Source organism: Excalfactoria chinensis, chromosome 15 (genome assembly GCF_039878825.1).
Source record: "Excalfactoria chinensis isolate bCotChi1 chromosome 15, bCotChi1.hap2, whole genome shotgun sequence".
NCBI lineage: Eukaryota > Metazoa > Chordata > Aves > Galliformes > Phasianidae > Excalfactoria > Excalfactoria chinensis.
In genome coordinates this window covers 7,328,310-7,346,429 of record NC_092839.1, presented here as the reverse complement: position 1 = coordinate 7,346,429, position 18,120 = coordinate 7,328,310, and the positions used below count along the sequence as shown (strand labels likewise).

Here is an 18,120-nt window from a genome sequence, read left to right as displayed (position 1 = left end):
GAGCATCGCTGCTTTCCTCCGCCTGCCCGGGGGCATTCGGGGCTGACTTCTAATTAGGCGTTTACCTCCACACCGCGACACCGGGGCAGAAATCGTCATCACTCCCCACGGCCTCTGTCTCTGGGGGGATGCTTTGCGGGAGATGCAGACGAGATGTTCCTAGCGGGACTCGTGTGGATACTACGGAGGGATCGAGGGAACTGAAGGGCAAAAGGAAGGAGGGGACGGCAGCATTCCGTGCGAGCGGTGCGGGGCGCCGTGGGCCGCGGAGATGCTCGGGGCGGCGGCGGGGAGCGGGGGGCTGCACCCCGGCTGGGCGGGAGGCGGGGCCGGGCCGGGGAGGGGCGGCAGCCCGGCGGCTGCGGAGAGGTGCGGGCCATGGAGAGCGGCGGGGCGCTGAACGGCTCCGCCGCCGCCTCCGGGCGCTTCGCAGCCGCCGGCACCGCGGCGCTGGGCGCGCTCATGGCCCTGCTGATCGCCGTCACCGTGGCCGGCAACGCGCTGGTGATGCTGGCTTTCGTGGTGGACTCCAGCTTGCGCACCCAGAACAACTTCTTCCTCCTCAACCTGGCCATCTCGGATTTCCTAGTAGGTAAAGTGCCGCCCGCCGCGAAGCAACGCGCCCGAAACTTCGCGGCGAGGGCAGCGCAGCGCGGGGTCCGGCCGCTCTCCCGGCCGCAGCTCCGGGCTTCCGTCCCGCAGCGCCGCCTCTCCCCGACCCCTCTGCCCCGCAGCGCCCGCCCGCATCCCGCGCCCGGCGGAGCGGAGCCCGGCTGAGCGCACGGGCGGCGGTGCTGCTGCAGGTCACGGCCCCGCGTGTCCGAACAAACGGAGCCCTCTGGTTGCAGGTGCCTTCTGCATTCCCTTGTACGTGCCCTATGTGCTGACAGGGAGATGGATCTTCGGGAGAAGCCTCTGCAAACTCTGGCTGGTAGTTGATTACCTTCTCTGCACCTCTTCGGTCTTCAACATCGTGCTGATCAGCTATGACAGATTCCTCTCGGTGACAAGAGCGGTGAGTCCCGGCACGGCAACCAAGAGGGAAATGTCTCTCTCCCTGCTTTATTCTCCAGATAAGCCTCAATAATTAAAAGCTTTCCGAATCGTCCACAGAATTGTTAATCTTTCAGCCTGGCGATGGAGAGGAATGGTTATCCACAAATACCTAATTGAGCTCTGGTTTCTGATGAGTGTTTTTGGCGTACTTAAAGCATACCCCAGACCCCACTGTGCTGGTGTTCCTTTGCAGATGACAGGAAGGCAGGCCCGCTATGAATTGCAGAGATCCGTGATCTCCGGGGCAGACAAGCAGATTGCAGATCCAAAGCTGGAGAGATTTCAGTACCAACTTCAGCAGGGCACTGTGCTCAGCTCTGTGGGTACTGTGAGGTGTGGTGAAAACAGCCTTGCCCAGGCTGATCACAGCCACAGGTGCCTGGTTTCTCCTTGACTCTGAGTACAACGTGGGTCAGCTGCACAGTGCCCGTGTTCAGATCAAGGCAGAGCTGAATGCCCAGTGTGTGATGCATCCCTGTCCCCAGGAGGTGCAGCATAGCTAGGGGCAGCTCAGGTATGAGGCAGGGAGCAGCAAACCGCTGTGTTTGAAGCAAGGCAGTGCATGCCCACTGAGCAGAACTCACGTCTCTTTCTGGTGCTGCAAGACGAGGGTTCTAAGTCTTCCTGGCAGGTGTGTGATATATCCAGCAATTGCTCCTGCTGCCTGTAGCATGGGAATTTGTTACACCGCTGTGATATTGCCTTGCAGATGTACCAGAAATGCCAACAGTGAGTTTGTGAAATGCCTCAACCAGTTGGTGTGTTTGGCCGTGCTTACAGAAAGGTTTCCTCATTGCAGGTCTCCTACAGAGCCCAGCAAGGCAACACCAGGCGAGCAGTGCTGAAGATGGTGATGGTGTGGGTCTTAGCATTCCTGCTTTATGGACCTGCCATTATCAGCTGGGAGTATATCTCGGGTCAGAGTATCATACCCACCGGGGAATGCTATGCTGAGTTTTTCTACAACTGGTACTTTCTCATGACAGCCTCCACGCTGGAGTTTTTCACCCCTTTTATCAGCGTAATGTTTTTCAACCTGAGCATTTACCTGAACATACAAAAGCGTACCAAATTGCGCCTGGATGTTTTCCATGAAGTGCACAACCAGTCCTTCGCTGAAGAGATGGAAATGAGCCCAGAAGCAAAGCTTTCTTCAAAGTGCTACAAGTGGGAGCAGAAGGAGCCAGCTGCAACCCTCAGCCTCTCTAAGAGCGAAGCACGAGCAGCAGCTTCCACCGAAGCGAAAGATCTGCTGACAGCCAGCTCGGGGAGATCCCAGTGCTGCAACAAAAAGGGCTGCAAGGATTCAGCATCTGCACTGTCCTTAGAGAAAAGGATGAAGATAGTCTCCCAGGGCATGACCCACCGCTTCAGGCTCTCCAGAGACAAGAAAGTAGCCAAATCGCTGGCAGTCATTGTGGGTATTTTTGGGATTTGCTGGGCTCCGTACACCCTCCTGATGATTATTCGTGCCGGCTGCCATGGCCACTGCATCTCTGACTACTGGTACGAGACTTCCTTTTGGCTGCTGTGGATCAACTCAGCTGTCAACCCCGTCCTGTATCCTCTCTGTCACTACAGCTTCAGAAGAGCTTTTATTAAACTCCTCTGTCCAAAGAAGCTGAAGATTCAACCTCACGATCCCCTGCAGAACTGCTGGAAATGAAGCTAGCCTTGTGTGCGGGAGAGCCTTGATAACACAGGCGTAGTATTGCTTCTCCAGAAGCTGGGATCACTGCTCTGCAGCACGTGAGGAAGGCAGCTGGGAGATCACTATTAACTTATGCCAGTTCATCACCAACAAAACCAAGCAGAACAGCAGCGAGGAGGTTGGTTTTTTCCATGTTAACGTTCACCATAGGCAGTGATGCGTCCTCCACCTGCACAGCAGAGCTCTGCTGCCACCTAGTCAGCCTGAGCAGCACCAACGTTTTGTTGAAATAAGAAACCCAGAAAATTAAGACCTACCCCAAACCCACCGGGCTAAACTCATGTTTGAATCATTAAACTAAAGTTTATGTCATTGCAAACCTCATTTGTACTGCGAAGGGGTTTTGTTTTGTTCTCCTTACATTTAAGTTATTATGAGAAGATACAGCAAGAATGAACCCCAGAAAGAAAAAATGCCTCATTTGTCATTACTACTACAGCAGCTACAGCCAGAATGTTGATCCTCATTGCATATGGCGCAAGGTATGTCCTTTCCAGGCTCCAACAAGGGGCACATCTCTGCCCCAAGGAGTCTACAGCCAGGCTACCTTTTAAAGCAGGAAGCTTTGGTCAAGCTGATCCAAGCGACACAATTATCATTTTTTGTTTTTTTTTTAAGCAATCAGCCAGCTTTTTCCACAGGCAGAACACCAGATTCAAGAGATCAGGGCTGTAACCTGAGATACTGGGCATTTTATTTCTACTTCCTGTCTCATTCTTTGTCATGCTTGCCCACGTAGACTCGATAAGCTCTTTGGGAACAGGCAGTATGATCACAAAGCAAAAGACTAACTCCCATCTCTGCTGGCACTGCTCACTGCTGTAGTAATACAAATACATCATCAGTTGCCATGGCAAGCACTTGTGTTTAGCAGTACTGCAAAGGAAGCTTGAGATCATAAGTCTGAAAACTACATTTATAAATGGAATCCCAAATGCTGTGAAGTTGTACCCACAAGCTTATGATGCTGTGATTGCCAGTTACACTTAGCTGCTGTATACAGTTTCTTGGCTGTTGCTAGGAATAAACAAAAGATGCCATCCTACTTTATTCCAGCGATGTTTGTTGTCACCTGAAGCCAGGTTTAAATGATCTCTTGTTCTGTGTACATGATATTGCAGTCTTGTGACAAGTTCTGTCAGACCATGAAATATGAACTAAAATACATGTTTTGAAGTAAGTGTACTAAGAAGTGCCAGTATGCATTGCTGAGCCTTGTGTACTTCCCTGTGTCTACTACCTTCTGAGAATGGCAGTAAAGCACTTTTATATGAAGTTTGCCAAATATTTCAAGGTAAACAGGATGTTGTTAGAAATGATGGAATCCAACTGAAAGCAAAACGTGAATGTATTTGTCTGAGGAGACAATTAAAGCCAATAAAGAAAAGGCTTCTGAAATGGCTGCATTTCTTGTACTGCTGATTACATGGGGTCTGGATGTCACCCAGAGTTTCTTTCTGCCTGTAGTTCTTTTCCAGAGCATGTTACGCACAGCCTCCATCTGAAAAGCTTACGTTAAATCTTTGTGACTCATGAAATCCACTCAACTGCCTAAAAAAGGCTAAATCATAATCACAGAATCACTGGGGCTGGAAGGGACCTCTGGAGACTGGGTAGTCCAACGCCGTGCTAAAGCAGGTTCCCTGCAGTGGGTGATGTGAATGAGGGCCCAGTTTCCAGCTGCGTTTCTTTTCATTCACTCATAAAGAGAGTGAAGGCTACAGGATCCAGACTGATAAAAGGAAAGTTATGTTACACATACAGAAAAGGGTGGAGGAATTGTCGGTTCTGACTGTCATACCTGGTATTAAATAGCAGCTTTCACGTTTTCATCCTCCAGAAAAAGTACTTATCTATCATTTTACCAGAAAGGAAATTTAACAGAAAATATTAAGAACTCTTCCTGTCCTGCGGCTAACAGGTAGATCTCTGACAAATCAGATGTGAGAAGACCTTTCACGCTGTGGTTTGTTACTTACTGACCAAATGAATTGACAAAGGATTTATCAGTCTTTCCTGTGTGAGGCATTTGCCTGAGTAAGGACTGACTGGTAATTGAGCTTCATAGTAAGAGTAAAGCAGGGAGATGTCACAGGTGGGTGGTGGTGTTTTTCCTTCTTCCTCCACACTACAATACACATCACACACATTAACATGTTATTATGTTAGACCAGAACTAAGAAGCAGGGAGCACATGGTTCTTTCTTTATGGTTATCAGGTTCGTTCTCCTCTTTCTATATAATTGTTCCTTCCTGGAGTTTGGATTCATTGAATCAAACTGAAAAAGAGTTGCCACTCCTAGCTGGTTTTGCTGCACGTGATGAGCTGAGCAAGAAGGCATTTAAAAAGGAAGTTGCAAACGTTTGTCTAAATTCTGAAAACTGTTGTTTCCCTTCTCAAATTCTTGGCTTATGATTAAATATTTGCACCCTGAAGATGAGCAGATTTCCCCCTACTTCTATGGTAGGAATTCTGTTCAAACACAATGAGACCTATTTTAATTTTCGAGGTGACTTTGCAGGGACATGGGCTGGGAATTCTTTTCCTGTACATATTTGCTCAGTCAAACAGCTGAAGCTGTAAGCAACATAATGTTAAGAGGCCGACAAAATGCATAATACCTGTACAGTTGATGGAGGTTGGTTTTGCTTCCTGTGATCCATAAGGCCACGCTGTACCTGCAGTGAAGTCCACATGCCATCTCTGCAAGTGCCATGAATCCCTGAGTCCCACTGCTGATATCAGTGTACTTCTGTATCATTTAGAATCCCAGTGCTACTTTTCTCTGAGCTGTCAGAATGGACCAAGTATTTTGGTCTTAAAGTCCTTTCCTACAGAGTAAAGAAATGATTTTCAGATAAGGACCGGGTGAACTGCAGCCATAGATCCATCCTAAAAAGAACACTGGTTTATCCCATTTCCCTTTTCTTATCTCCCCAGATTTCAGTAGTTTCCATCACACTGATAATGTTTTGATTGCATGAAAGTGATATCAAGATAAGCAAAAATCAGCCCCCAAATTAACAGAAGTTATTAAATAAGATGGGAGCAGTGCATCATTTTGCTATAAACTGGTTTCTGGGAAAATATAATTTGGGAATCTTCTAGAATTCTTCGTGGTGATTATCTCTTCTTGTATGAGAGATTGCACATGCCCGTGCTTGTACCAACATGTGCACCGATGATTGGAAATAAACCTGTGCCTCGGTGATTAAACACATTCATGCTTGTTTAATTCCTGTGAAAGAGGATGATTTGTGCTTGCGGGTTTGCAAAGAGCAGGGTTTGGGGTTTTGACATTATGAAGCATTTGAAATGTAAAGCAGGGGTTCAAGACATGCTGCAGTCATTACCAAAGAGGAAGAGAACTGCTGTGAAGTTCGGCTGTGAATGCACAGCTTCAGCTCGACAGCACAGAAGACATCACATCCAAGTGCCTCTGCAGCCCTGGAAGGGCTTCCACAAAGCCCTGCTCAGTACACAGGTATAGTATGGACCTGACATCCAAGCCTGCTGTTCCAACTGAAGAGCAACTGATGACTAAGTGAAACATTGCTAAAGGAATATGTGAATCCCACCGATTATTAGTGTTCACATTATAAACGTCTCTGTGCACTTGGCCTAAGGAGCCTCCAGGCATAATTAAAAATGAACTGTGAAAACAACAGTGCCATCGGACAACACAGGGCTTCTCATCAACTGTCCTAGCAAAGCACTTGGATAAAACCTGCTGAACAGTTGCCCTATTGCTATTCTATAGACAGAAACCAGCAGATAGGATCTGTTTTCAATAAAAAACAAGAGGGATGACTAACTGTAATTATAATATGCGTCTAATATATGTGGAAGCACATAGGCATAGAGGGGGAAAAAAAACACCAGCTATTTTCAGAGAGAAATACCCAATTTATGCTATTAAATTAGTGATGTTAGTAAACAATATTCACACAGTTGTAAATTGTCCCCAGAGGTTTTTTAAAGAAACAGGCGAGGTGACCTGCTGTAGGACCTGCTGGGAGGTGATGCCAACTCTCTTTTCTCTTAATGCAAACCTACACTTCATTAACCACAGGATGTAAAGGCCAAAACAACGAGGCCTGAAGTCCCCTCCCAGAGCACTGTTTGCACATCAACAAGCAACCAAAGAGTATTTTTCAGCACAGCTATGTTCTGTGTAGCTCTGTATTGCTTCCACCCCAATCACCAACAATGAAATATTTCTTAATGCAGATACAAGGCCCTGCTCCCACAGCTTCTCTTCAAAGCCCTTCCTTAGTTATGGTTCCTTATTTGTTCTCCCCAACCTGTTGTTCTATAAATGGCCTCATTGTTCCAGAGGCTGAAGCTTCATTAGCTAGCGTAGGAGGCTACAGGAGAAAAGATAACGCAAGAAAGAGCTTTTGTTGAAAAACACCTACCTGGGATAATTAATGAGATTTGCCAAGAGGGAAACTGGGAAGATGTAATTAGTACTTGCTCAGATTGGAGCATAACGGTTTCCCTGTAAGTGAAAAGGCATTCCTATGGCAAAACTAGGATGGAAAGACACTAGGCTAGCAGCCTTGCTAGAGAGAAGTTTAACAACGTGGCTTCTACAAGTGAGGATTCATCTTTCACAACCCCAGCCCCGGTGCAGTGATAGCACCCTGACTTTTAAGTACAAACCCAGCCTTGAAAGAGGCCGTCTCCACTCTAAATGACTTACTCTACAAATAGATGGAGCTGAATAGGGAGTGTTGTTACCTTTATTTCTGATGTAGGAATTGCAGGCAAGAAAAAAAGCAGTTTGCTAGCCAGCCTGGATGAGTGCCAGAAAGGGAAAAGCTTTTATTTTTACTGCTGTAGTCCAGGCCACATGACTATTGCTTATTACTGGGTATGTGCAAACCACAGTTTTACTCCCTAATTTACAAGCTGCTCGCACAGTCTGGGTATAAAAGCCAACCAATATTTAATCCAATTACCAAACATTATGGGCAGTGCTAAACATGCACATTTGTTAGGGAAGAACGGGACTATTATTTTTGCATTTGTAAAATTCTACAACCCGGTACAACGTAAAAAGGGACTCAGATGCACCACACAGGACTTCTTGGTGTGTTATAAAGGCTTTTCTTATACAACAGAACCTGCCAATAACTCCGAGCCCCCCTCACCATAACATGCATTGATTGTGCATCAGGGATGGCAAGGACAGAAGGGAGGAGTGATGGTGCACAGGTGTACAGACACCACAAGTATCCATCCTGTGCACATCAGTGTCAAGTTCATGACAAAAGTGGAAGTTGTTCAGGCAGGTTGGACCCACAACATGACATCAGTCCTTTTAGGCATACAAATGCACCTGTCATTTGGTATGGACTTGCACTATTTTATCACGATGTGCTATGGCTTAGCAGCACAATTAACGCACAATTAACCTGCTTGGACGTAGCTAATCATCTCATTCAAGATATCTCAGCACTCACAAACAACAAGCTCTCTGCTAGAAGAGCAACGACAGTTCTGGCAAACACTTGAGCTGTTAAGTAACAGCTCACACACAGCTTCAGTCATTAGAAGCCATTTATTGAACAACAAACAATGATGGGAGTTGCACAGAGAATTCCTTGAACATTAAGTTGCACACAGACTCTGCAGTGTTCCTGAACTGATGATGGATTGACAAAACAGAGCTATTACCCTCCATTATGAAAATAATATACTCCCTAAAAAGCACAAATTCAATAGACCATTGCAGCTAAAACACTGTTTAATATCTGATACGGCTTGTATTCAAAATATGTATGGATACAATGATATGTGTAATACTGGCATGCAGCCTGTGTCAAGCACTCTCATGACTTGGAATTAAGCTGTTATTCAAAAGCTTTTGTGAAAGTCACAAGTGGGAAGGTTCTTTGTTATTGCTGCTAATACTTCTAATCTATGCTGTGATTGCAAACTACCCTGCAGGACTATGTGCACAGAAGAATGCTGATGCCTATTCCAGAGAAAGGGAAAGACTGAGGTCAAACATGCATGGATGGTGATTGCTGCAAGGACAGAGCAGAAAGGCAAATCAGAACCTCAGCACAGGATCAAAATGCCCACTGTATCTTTCCTGAGGTTCTCACTGGGAAGAACTCACATGGACAGGAGCATGCAGAACAATTCCCATTGGAAATTCCCATTGGAAATTCCACATGCTCCCAAGCTGTTTCAAAATGACCATCTCAAAAATGCTTTCTGAAAACACAGTTCTTTGAGTAATTTGCCTGGAACAGACAAGAGAAACAACCCCCTTTCATTCATCTCTTGAGAGCTGGCCCCAGTTCAAACATTGATCAAAAGACTAAGAACAGTTAAGGGCTTCATATCAAGTCATTTGAATAACTGTTTTCATCAATATTAATCACTCACAAGTGTGACATGAGTAGACATCAAGACAGCAAGTAATGCAACAGAACTGCCTCCTCCATACCGAAGTGGGCTGAAACATGAGCATCAGTGAGCTTAAATGTAAGCTATGCAATGGCCAAGTTGGTATTTGTGATGACGGGATCCACCAAACTGTACCAGAAAAATGGGTATATTAATTATCAAGAAGAGGAGCAAGCACAAAACACAGGAGGAGTTTATTCTTTGTTCCATTACATCTGTGACGCTTGTCAATTATTTTTTCCATTAACCTATAAATATTGGGGCTTCATTAAAATGAAAGCAGGCAGAGTTCTATTTTCAGCTTGAATATTCACTAAAAGCAAATCTAACTTTGTTACTCATTCACCAATAATGAGTGAGGTAACCCAGTTAGTTACAGGTTATATTGGTTTTGTTCCAGACTAAACACATTAACAAATTAACTTCTGTAGCACTGACTTTATTTAGTCTTAATATAGGATTCTAGAACTGTTTGATGCTGATCAGTTTCACGAGCCATCTGAGTATATTTAGTGAGCATTAAAAATAAGTCATTACCTTTAGAACGCTTGATGATAATTTCCATGAATGAACAGTACCAGTTAATGAGCTGCACGTGCTGATGTGGCAGCTCCTGTTCTGTGTAATGTGGGGAAAATACCTGAATGCCTGCAGATGTGCAGCAGGGCACAGACAGATGTTGTCTAAAAGAATCCAGTGCAAACGTCAACTTCATGCAGTGACCTTCCACAAGGTTATGGTTTATGTGGGATAAATGTGGACGAAGCAAACACATCTTGCTCATTCCTAACAGCGGAAAACAGCAGGAAATGAATGGCCACCCAGCAGTATGATTGCATGAATAAGATAATCAAAATACGGATAGTCCATCTGTACTATCACGGATATCTTCCTGACAACCAGCATATAAAGCAATTACACTGCCTCACTGAAATGTTTTTCTTCATAAGCATTTTCCATTCGTAGTGGAAGATTAATGTATCTGGATTTGGACAGTGAATAGCCAGCTTCTGTCCCTGGCTGATTAGCGCGTACACAAAGGATGTACTGGGGGGGAATTCACACGTCCTTGGAAAACAGCTACGTTCCTTTCCCAAAGAAAATTAAGCAAGTGTCAAGATCCAAATGAAAAGCATATTATTAAGACTGAGTTCCTCCATGTGGTGGTAAAATCCAAACAAAAAAAACCCTTTTGTAAGATACCGACCATTACCTGAACATCCACGGAGCGTGGATTTCTCTGCTTACAAAGATAAAGAGGCACCTGCTGAGGATTTGAAGAACAGAAGATAATTTGTTCTGCAATTGGTGTTTAGTCTCACTTTGTAATCAGCATTAATATGTCTGGATCTAAATGCATTACTAATGCACGCATTTTAAAAGGTGATTCAGCCTTTATAAAACATTTTCAGCATATGTGAATAAGTACAAAGCTTTTCACGTTTTGTGTCTTATTTTACCCAATATCCAGGACATAAAATAACAGCATCTGAACGTGCTGCACTGCTCCATTTCAATAGACTGGACCAAGGTCAGCAATGCATTATGCCGGAGTGACTCCAATTAAAATTAATGGCATGTTACCGGAATAAAATGAATTGTAACAAAGTTACCCATTACCTCTTACTGAAAATGAGCATGCAGAAATGAGCGAGTTTTTAAACCATAATTATACGGTCCAGTAGTACAGCTGGCCTGCTGTCTTGGCTCCAAGGAAATATGGATGTAACACATGAACACTTCCATCTTGGTGATGTAACAGGACAGCAAAAAGCAGCTCAGCCAAGGAATGATCACTCCAAGGATTCAAAGCAATACTTCATGTCAACAAGGACAGAGGGAAAACAACCAAACAGGAAAAAAAACACAAAACCAAACCCTGTAAGAAATCAGACACTGCTAAGGCCGCCTTGGACAATTCTATTGCAGCGAAGAAAGAGGAAATGAAAAATTACTCTCAGTGGGAAAACGAAGAACAAACACAAGCTCAATATTAAAAGCTTGATAAAAACCTCTCTGCCTTTTTCCTACCAGGTGTACATCAAAAAAAAAACAGGCACATCCCACATAATAACCCTCAAAGCCGCCTAGAAGAAAAATCAGGAGTGCAGCCTAAAGGTGTCTTTGTTCTATTATCACAGGTTGTCAAATCATCCCTTATCATTACTGGCACACATATAAAACCTGTCCCCCAAATATGAATAACTTCAGTCTTTCCAGACCTTTATAGCATAGGAACAACTAATTCCCATTTTAAAAGATGGGGAAACTTAACAGAAAGCATCACTGGAAACTGCACTACGGAAGACAGAAGATGACAAAGCTGTGTTTTAAAGGCCAGGCATACTGCAACATTAGGATCAAGTCAAGCAGAACCAGGATGCAGTTTTAGTTTATACCAAAGCCACGTGCACAAAGATAACACATTTCCTTACTAACAGAAGGAATCTAAATCCCCCTTTAGAGAAATGATAGGGCTGTAGGTAAATAGAAGAGATACCAAGCAGAATACTTACTCACTCTCCCTACACATATCGTACAGTGGGTCCAGTAAAAGATATTATGAGGGCTGCTTCAAATATGGTCTTTCTCATAGAATGGCCTGGGCTGGAAAGTACCTCAAAGATCATCAAGTTTTAACCCCCCTGCTGTGTGCAGGGTTGCCAACCAGCAGACCAGGCTGCCCAGAGCCACATCCAGCCTGGCCTTGAATGCCTCCAGGAATGGGGCATCCACAGCCTCCCTGGGCAACCTGTTCCAGTGTGTCACCACCCTCTGGGTGAAAAAACTTCCTCCTAATATCCAAACTAAATCTCCCCTGTCTCAGTTGAAAACCATTCCCCTCGTCCTATCACTATCCACTTCTACCCATTTCTCATCTGTTCCTACCAGTGGAATGAGTTTCCTGTGTAAATACCTTATTTTCAGAAGAGTCAGAGGTTACTCCTCAGTGCTATACCCTGTAAGAAGCAGCGTGTACAGGAGACCTTCTAGCTAATACTTTAGGAGCACTACAGAAAAACATGACCCAAACTATCAGCTCTGCGTTGGGCACAGTCACATCTGTTCTGCATTACCTTAGAGACCTTTCACATGAGGTTACTTCATCCAATATAGATTTATATGGACTACAGAAAGGTCAAGCTCCGACAAACACTTGTTCCAACAGTAAAATTGAAGCTATTTGGCACTTTTTATCAACACATGAAGGGATACGTGCTCCTGTAAAACCTCCACAAACCCTGTAAGCCTGTGGTTAAGAACTTGGTCTGTTATCTTAGAACAGGTGGCTAAACGTTAAGAACAAACCAATTACACGATCCATAGGACATTCTGTTGATCCATGCAGCAACCTGCTGTGCTGTTTGCACATCAGTACACAAAATGTTCTGCAGTGAAAGCACCGAGATGGTACGAGCACTAAAAGTTAGAATGAGATCTCCTCCAGGTAAAGGGTATTGAAAACGGTCTTTGTCATTCTCAAAAGACTCAAATACATTCAGACATGTTGAGTATCTATAAGCACCAAACAGCCTGCAAAGTCACGCGTTGCTGAAGAGCACATGGAGTAATAGATGGGAAATCCAGTGAGGTCTAACAGTGCTGCACAAAACCGATAAAAAAGACAGAACTGAATATTAACTTCCACCTAATTCAGTCTGCTAAATCCTAGGGGATGAAGCAAATATGAAACAAAACACGAGAGCTCCTATGGGATCTAATACTTATGGTTTTATTTTTCCCTGATCGTACCTGGAACAATCACTCAGAAAGTGAACTTAAAAGAGGTAATTACCTATTTTACTTTGTTTACTTAATAATTCAAGCACTTAAGTTACATTTGCAACTTCTCAGAACAAAAACCTGCTGCTGTTAAGAAAGGGCACACCCTCGCTTTCTCACACATATAAAGTTAGTATAAAGTTAGATAATCATAATCACAGATCTCATTCCAACAGCAAAAGGATATGAGGGTACACAGACTGAACCAGACTACTCCTCTGCAGCCACAGGCAGCCGAAGGGGGAAAAAAAGGACATCGCTCACGAAAGGCAAGAAAGCCTACCTGGTAAGGATGGGCCACCCAGAAGAACTAAAGTATTTGAAACAAAACCAAACAAAATGTTTGAAGGGACAGAAGCAGAATTATCAGCTTTCCTGTAGAAAAAGCCACTGTTCTAAATCAAAATTTCCCATTTCCTCAAGAAGGAAACTTAACACATCTTGTAAACATTTCCAACATAAAAGCAAAGCACTGCATTTATTTTATGACACCTAAGACACCTCAAGGGTGAGTTCAAGTCTTTCCACTGAAAGCAGCCCAGTACAAATTCACAAACTGTGTGCAATACATTCAAAATAAAGAAACTACGAAGAAAACAACACATGCAGATGTTATCTAATCAAATTATGACTTTTTCTTCCTTCCAGCAGTTTGTAGCAGCTCTGCTTCCTACCACTTCACTGGGCTCTGCCCTTGTGACTGTTCCACCTTCACGTAAGTGTCATACAGCTCTTTCAAATGCAGTATCAGTTCCTCCAGGTTGTCGCCTGTCAGTGCAGACAAGGCAATGACTCTGTCATCTATCTGTTCTTTAAGGAGTGGTAGATTAATCCTGGACTCAGCAAGGTCAATTTTATTCCCAATGACAACACAAGGCCTTGTAGACAATCCTTTTTTATACTGTTCAAGTTCATACTTTAAGTCTTGCAGCTGAATCCATGGCTGAGACACAGAGAGATCCACCACATATAAAAGAAAGCAGCATCGTTCAATATGCCTAAGGAAGGCCAACCCGAGGCCCCTGTTCTGATGAGCACCTCTTATTAGGCCAGGAATGTCAGCAACTGCAGGGAGAAAATTTCAGTGAATCCAACACACTTAACAAGAAGGACAAAGTCTTTCCCAATCCACTGCAAGTGTTACAGAATTACATCACAACACATAAATACTACGGATAACTTATGTTAAAACCTGGCTGCTATTATCTTACACCCCCCAGATTTAAGTTATTCCAATGAAGACAGAATTCAGATGGCTAGTTTGATATTAAGGCTGTGTGTAAGTGAATGTGAAATGGGGTGAAATGGGCTTCCAGTATTTTTGTTACATCAAGTTTGAAGTTCCACAGAATTAATTCAACAGAATTTGCTAACTTCTACAGCATTCAAAGATAAATCTGTGTGACACAAACTGCTATCAAGGCATGCTCAGTACTATAATTTTATATACATACAAGTACTGTAATTTTTACCTGCTACTTGTTCATAGTCTTCATAGCGAACAATGCCAACATGGGGGTTTAGAGTTGTGAAGGGGTAGGCAGCCACTGCTGGCTTTGCATTGGACAATGCTCTCAAAAGCGACGATTTCCCAGCATTTGGTAAGCCCACCTGGAAGACAAGCACCCATTAAACCCATTAAAGCCACAGCTGAAGGCTAATTCCAATTAAAAAAAAAAAAGAAAAGAAGAAAGCTTCTACAGATGTAGAAACGCTCTCCCAGTGGGGATAGAACATTAACTTTGCGTGCTCCCTGGTTTCCCTCCTTTATTTATAGGTGACATTTCTCACAAAACACATCAAACATAGAAAGATCTCCATGATTTATTTTTAGTGCAATACTGAAGCACTTATTTTAATCTGGAAAAACATGACGTCACTTTGTTCTGCATTTCTCATTTCATCTCATTTTATCTCCACACTGTACAGTTCATCTGCAGATTCTGCAGACAGTACCTGCCATACGTATCAGTGAGCATTAATCATTCATGAATTTTGGATGTTGCTTTTCTATAGATGCAATTAATTTTAGCGAAAGCAGGATAAAGCAGCAAGAGCCTTGCAGCTCTGCAGATCACTTTGGATGGCCTCCTACCAAATAACAGCAAGAAAGCATCAAGTTGCAAGCAAGCCAAAAGGCCAACAAAAATGTTATCAGACATTATTTCTTCAGCCAATCAAACATCATCCTACGATAGGGAAGGTGAAGAACCACAGCAACACTCACCAATCCTGCATGAGCTGTTGTCCTGAGTTCCAAATGGAGGATCCTCTCCTGACCCGGCTCTCCCGGAGTAAATAATGTTGGAGCTCGCTTTTCATTGGAAAGAAAAAAGCGGTTACCTTTCCCTCCAGCTCCTCCGTAAGCTGCAACATACTCTTCACCATGTTGAGTGAGGTCAGCCACAACTACCCCATCCTCCTTTACCAATGTACCTACAGGGACCTTAAAACAAAGAGAAGTTAACTTCAGAGTAGCACCTCCCACAAAGCCTGCTGTGCTTGATTTCTCTAGGCATATTACACCATGAAGCAAAAGCAAGTCAGGACTGTATTTTGGTCAGACTGACTTTCCAAATAAGTCTAATTTTGATGAATAATGAAAAGAATTTTTTGTTCCTGCAGGACAAGGCTCCCTGTAGAAATGTACAAGATACATTCCCTTCAGGAGTTCATGAACCTTGAAAATGAGCAATGTAAACGTAAAGCTAATATAGCAACTAGAACCTTAACTTACTTTAACATAAACACATGCTCCATTGGCTCCATAACAGTTTTTGCTTCCTCCTCTCTCTCCATGAGAACCCTGATAGAAAGGGAGGACTGAAGAAAGTGATTTCACTTGCTGGTCAGCTGTAAAGCAAAACACGTGTATTTTAAATACATTGTTTTAGCAGAACATGCAAAGTAGAACTCTATCCTGACTGTTCTTTCTGTTTCTGAATACTACACTAATACATATCTGATTCACCGTCTCAATATAATCTACTAATATCAGTGTAAGTTGTGAAGTTTAACTGCCTTTACTTATCTGCTTAGCTTTGTTAACCATGTATTTCATGAAGTGGTTCATTCCAAAATGTAGGCAACCATTACAAAATCCTCTGGATTTGGCAGATTAGCAGATCTGCAGCAGAGTGGTAGCAGAGGCACCTTACCTAGCTTAAGGGTTTGTTGGGTTATCCTTATACAGCCAGGTAGCGGCCGCTAAAACGTTTACAGAATACCATGATTTTTAAAACACTTCCTAAGAGACTCTTCTAAGGCTGTCAGTGTCTCTTATATCCTCCTCACAGCAGCTCAGAACAAAATATAGAAGCAAAGACAGCTTTGAGAGAAATAACTTCTCCCTTGTGGAAATGATAAACCAAACCAAGCAACAGGTGTAAGTCGATAAGAGAAGAGAAAGTAAAACAGATTTGCTGAGTTTTACCTTTCAAAATGACATGACCTCCATCACCTCCATTTCCACCATCAGGACCTCCAAATATTTTTCTTGGTTCACTATGAAAGGACTGACTTCCTCCTCCTCCTTGTCCCCCAACCACACGCACCCTCCGGTGATCCACAAAATAGCGTGACTGCAAAGATGATGAGATTTGCTGCCTCTAAGTACAGTTTATCAGAGACACCATTCAACAAGATAATTGGCCTAGAGAACTTAATAATGTGCAGATCTGCTCTTTTTGTCGCAGCGAGATCCTCTAAACTGTTGTAATTCACAAATTAAATGCAGGTTACAGAAAAGGAATCTATTTTTTAAGAGTATTTTTAAGAGCCCCTTTAAAACACAGAAAGTATGTTGATACAACCTAACAAAGCAGATACCAAATGTGTAAGTTAAAGAGAGCTCACATCAGGGAAAGTATCTTTCCGATACAATTATATGCTGCTAACACAGGTAGCTTACAAGAACTGCTGCACTGCGAACCAGAAACAGTCAGCGTGCTCTTATTCATGCAAATAATATAGAAAAAAGGCTAACAGATAAGCTTCTAAAAATTGAACTAAAACCTATAGAGGACATAGCGTCTGTGTGGAGGGATGTTCTCACACTGATTCATTGCTTTCTGTACCTGGTAATGAAAGCAATACATATTTCAACCTATTAACAAATAAGAAAATTAAGAAAGGAGAATGAAAAAAAGCAGAACAAGTGGGGTTATTTTCAGTACCTGTCACAAGCAATGGCTCAGGGGGTAAAGGGGAAGAGAATTCCAGATTTTGGCCCTATTTCTGACATAACCTCAGCATCTCGCTTCCGGCTGCGCCGTGCTTTGGCTTTCCAGACAGTAAGAGCAAGCTGAAGGCTCCTATCTGTGGGAAATGCCTGAAATCTCCGGTGTGAGACTGGGAGAAATCAGAGTTGCAGGTGGATGGAACCGTTCAGTGTGAGCGCAGTGTGCAGCCCGGGCTGTGCTAACACATGAATTCTGTGACTCCATAACGAGAATAAACAATAAGAGTCATTTTAATGAAGCTGTCCATACAATACGCGTGGGATCAAACGAGCGTTATGATCTCGAGGTGAACAAGCGGACAAACGCAACTCGTGCATAACGAGAGTTCCATGAGGAGCAGCGATCTGACAAACACTCTTAGTACAGGCTCTGGCACCACCACACGGCGGAAACCGGCTTTAAACCGAACTCCACCGACACTAGGAGATAAGAAACTCCACCCAGACACGAAAAGAAGCTCCTCTGCGGTTTCCCCAACACCAAAATCAGGCGGTGTGGCAGCTGCCCCCATCGCAAAGCTGTAACACCGTGAGGAACACCGACGGCCTTGCAGAGGGCAGGGCGAGGAAGCGAGCAGCGCGACGTGCAACCCAATCACTCACCAATTTCTTCTCCGAAACGACTCTTTTTTGCCTCAGCCTCCTATTCTTCGAGCACGCAGCACAACTAGTAGAGAAAGTCAGCTGGGATACGGGCCTCCACACTGACAACCCCCGCAACCCCAACGCGCAGCGCAGCACCTCCATGACACAGAGCGCAGCCGCCCGCCCCGCCCCGCGCTGTGCGCATGCGTAGCGCCGCGCCGCCGGCCGTTGAGAAAGCGCGGGAAGAGCGGGGCCGTGCGTCACCTCAGTGAGGGGAGAAGGAAGGCGGTGTGAGGGGGGATCCCTCCAGCCTGCGCCGTA

The 18,120-nt window shown here is 44.1% G+C and overlaps 2 protein-coding genes across 3 annotated transcripts; one reads left to right on the top strand and one right to left on the bottom strand.

Annotated features, from left to right (window-relative positions):
- The first annotated feature begins 271 nt into the window (after positions 1 to 271).
- Positions 272 to 4,156, top strand: HRH3 (histamine receptor H3). The gene is given in 4 exon segments (XM_072350229.1): positions 272 to 368; positions 371 to 592; positions 849 to 1,015; positions 1,856 to 4,156. Coding segments are annotated over 4 exon segments (1,353 nt in total). The 3' UTR covers positions 2,723 to 4,156.
- Positions 4,157 to 9,365: 5,209 nt separating this feature from the next.
- Positions 9,366 to 18,085, bottom strand: MTG2 (mitochondrial ribosome associated GTPase 2). Of its 2 annotated transcripts, none has more exons than XM_072350434.1 (6): positions 17,818 to 18,084; positions 16,408 to 16,555; positions 15,712 to 15,827; positions 15,202 to 15,420; positions 14,447 to 14,585; positions 9,366 to 14,039 (listed from the first exon to the last, which is right to left on the bottom strand). In XM_072350434.1, the coding sequence occupies exons 1-6, from the start codon at positions 17,959 to 17,961 to the stop codon at positions 13,645 to 13,647; spliced, it is 1,161 nt and encodes a 386-aa protein (XP_072206535.1). In that variant the 5' UTR covers positions 17,962 to 18,084; the 3' UTR covers positions 9,366 to 13,644. The 2 variants fall into 2 exon arrangements, with proteins under 2 accessions (XP_072206535.1, XP_072206536.1); XM_072350435.1 differs by having other exon boundaries at positions 12,909 to 14,039; positions 15,202 to 15,288; positions 17,818 to 18,085.
- Between the last annotated feature and the right edge of the window lie 35 nt (positions 18,086 to 18,120).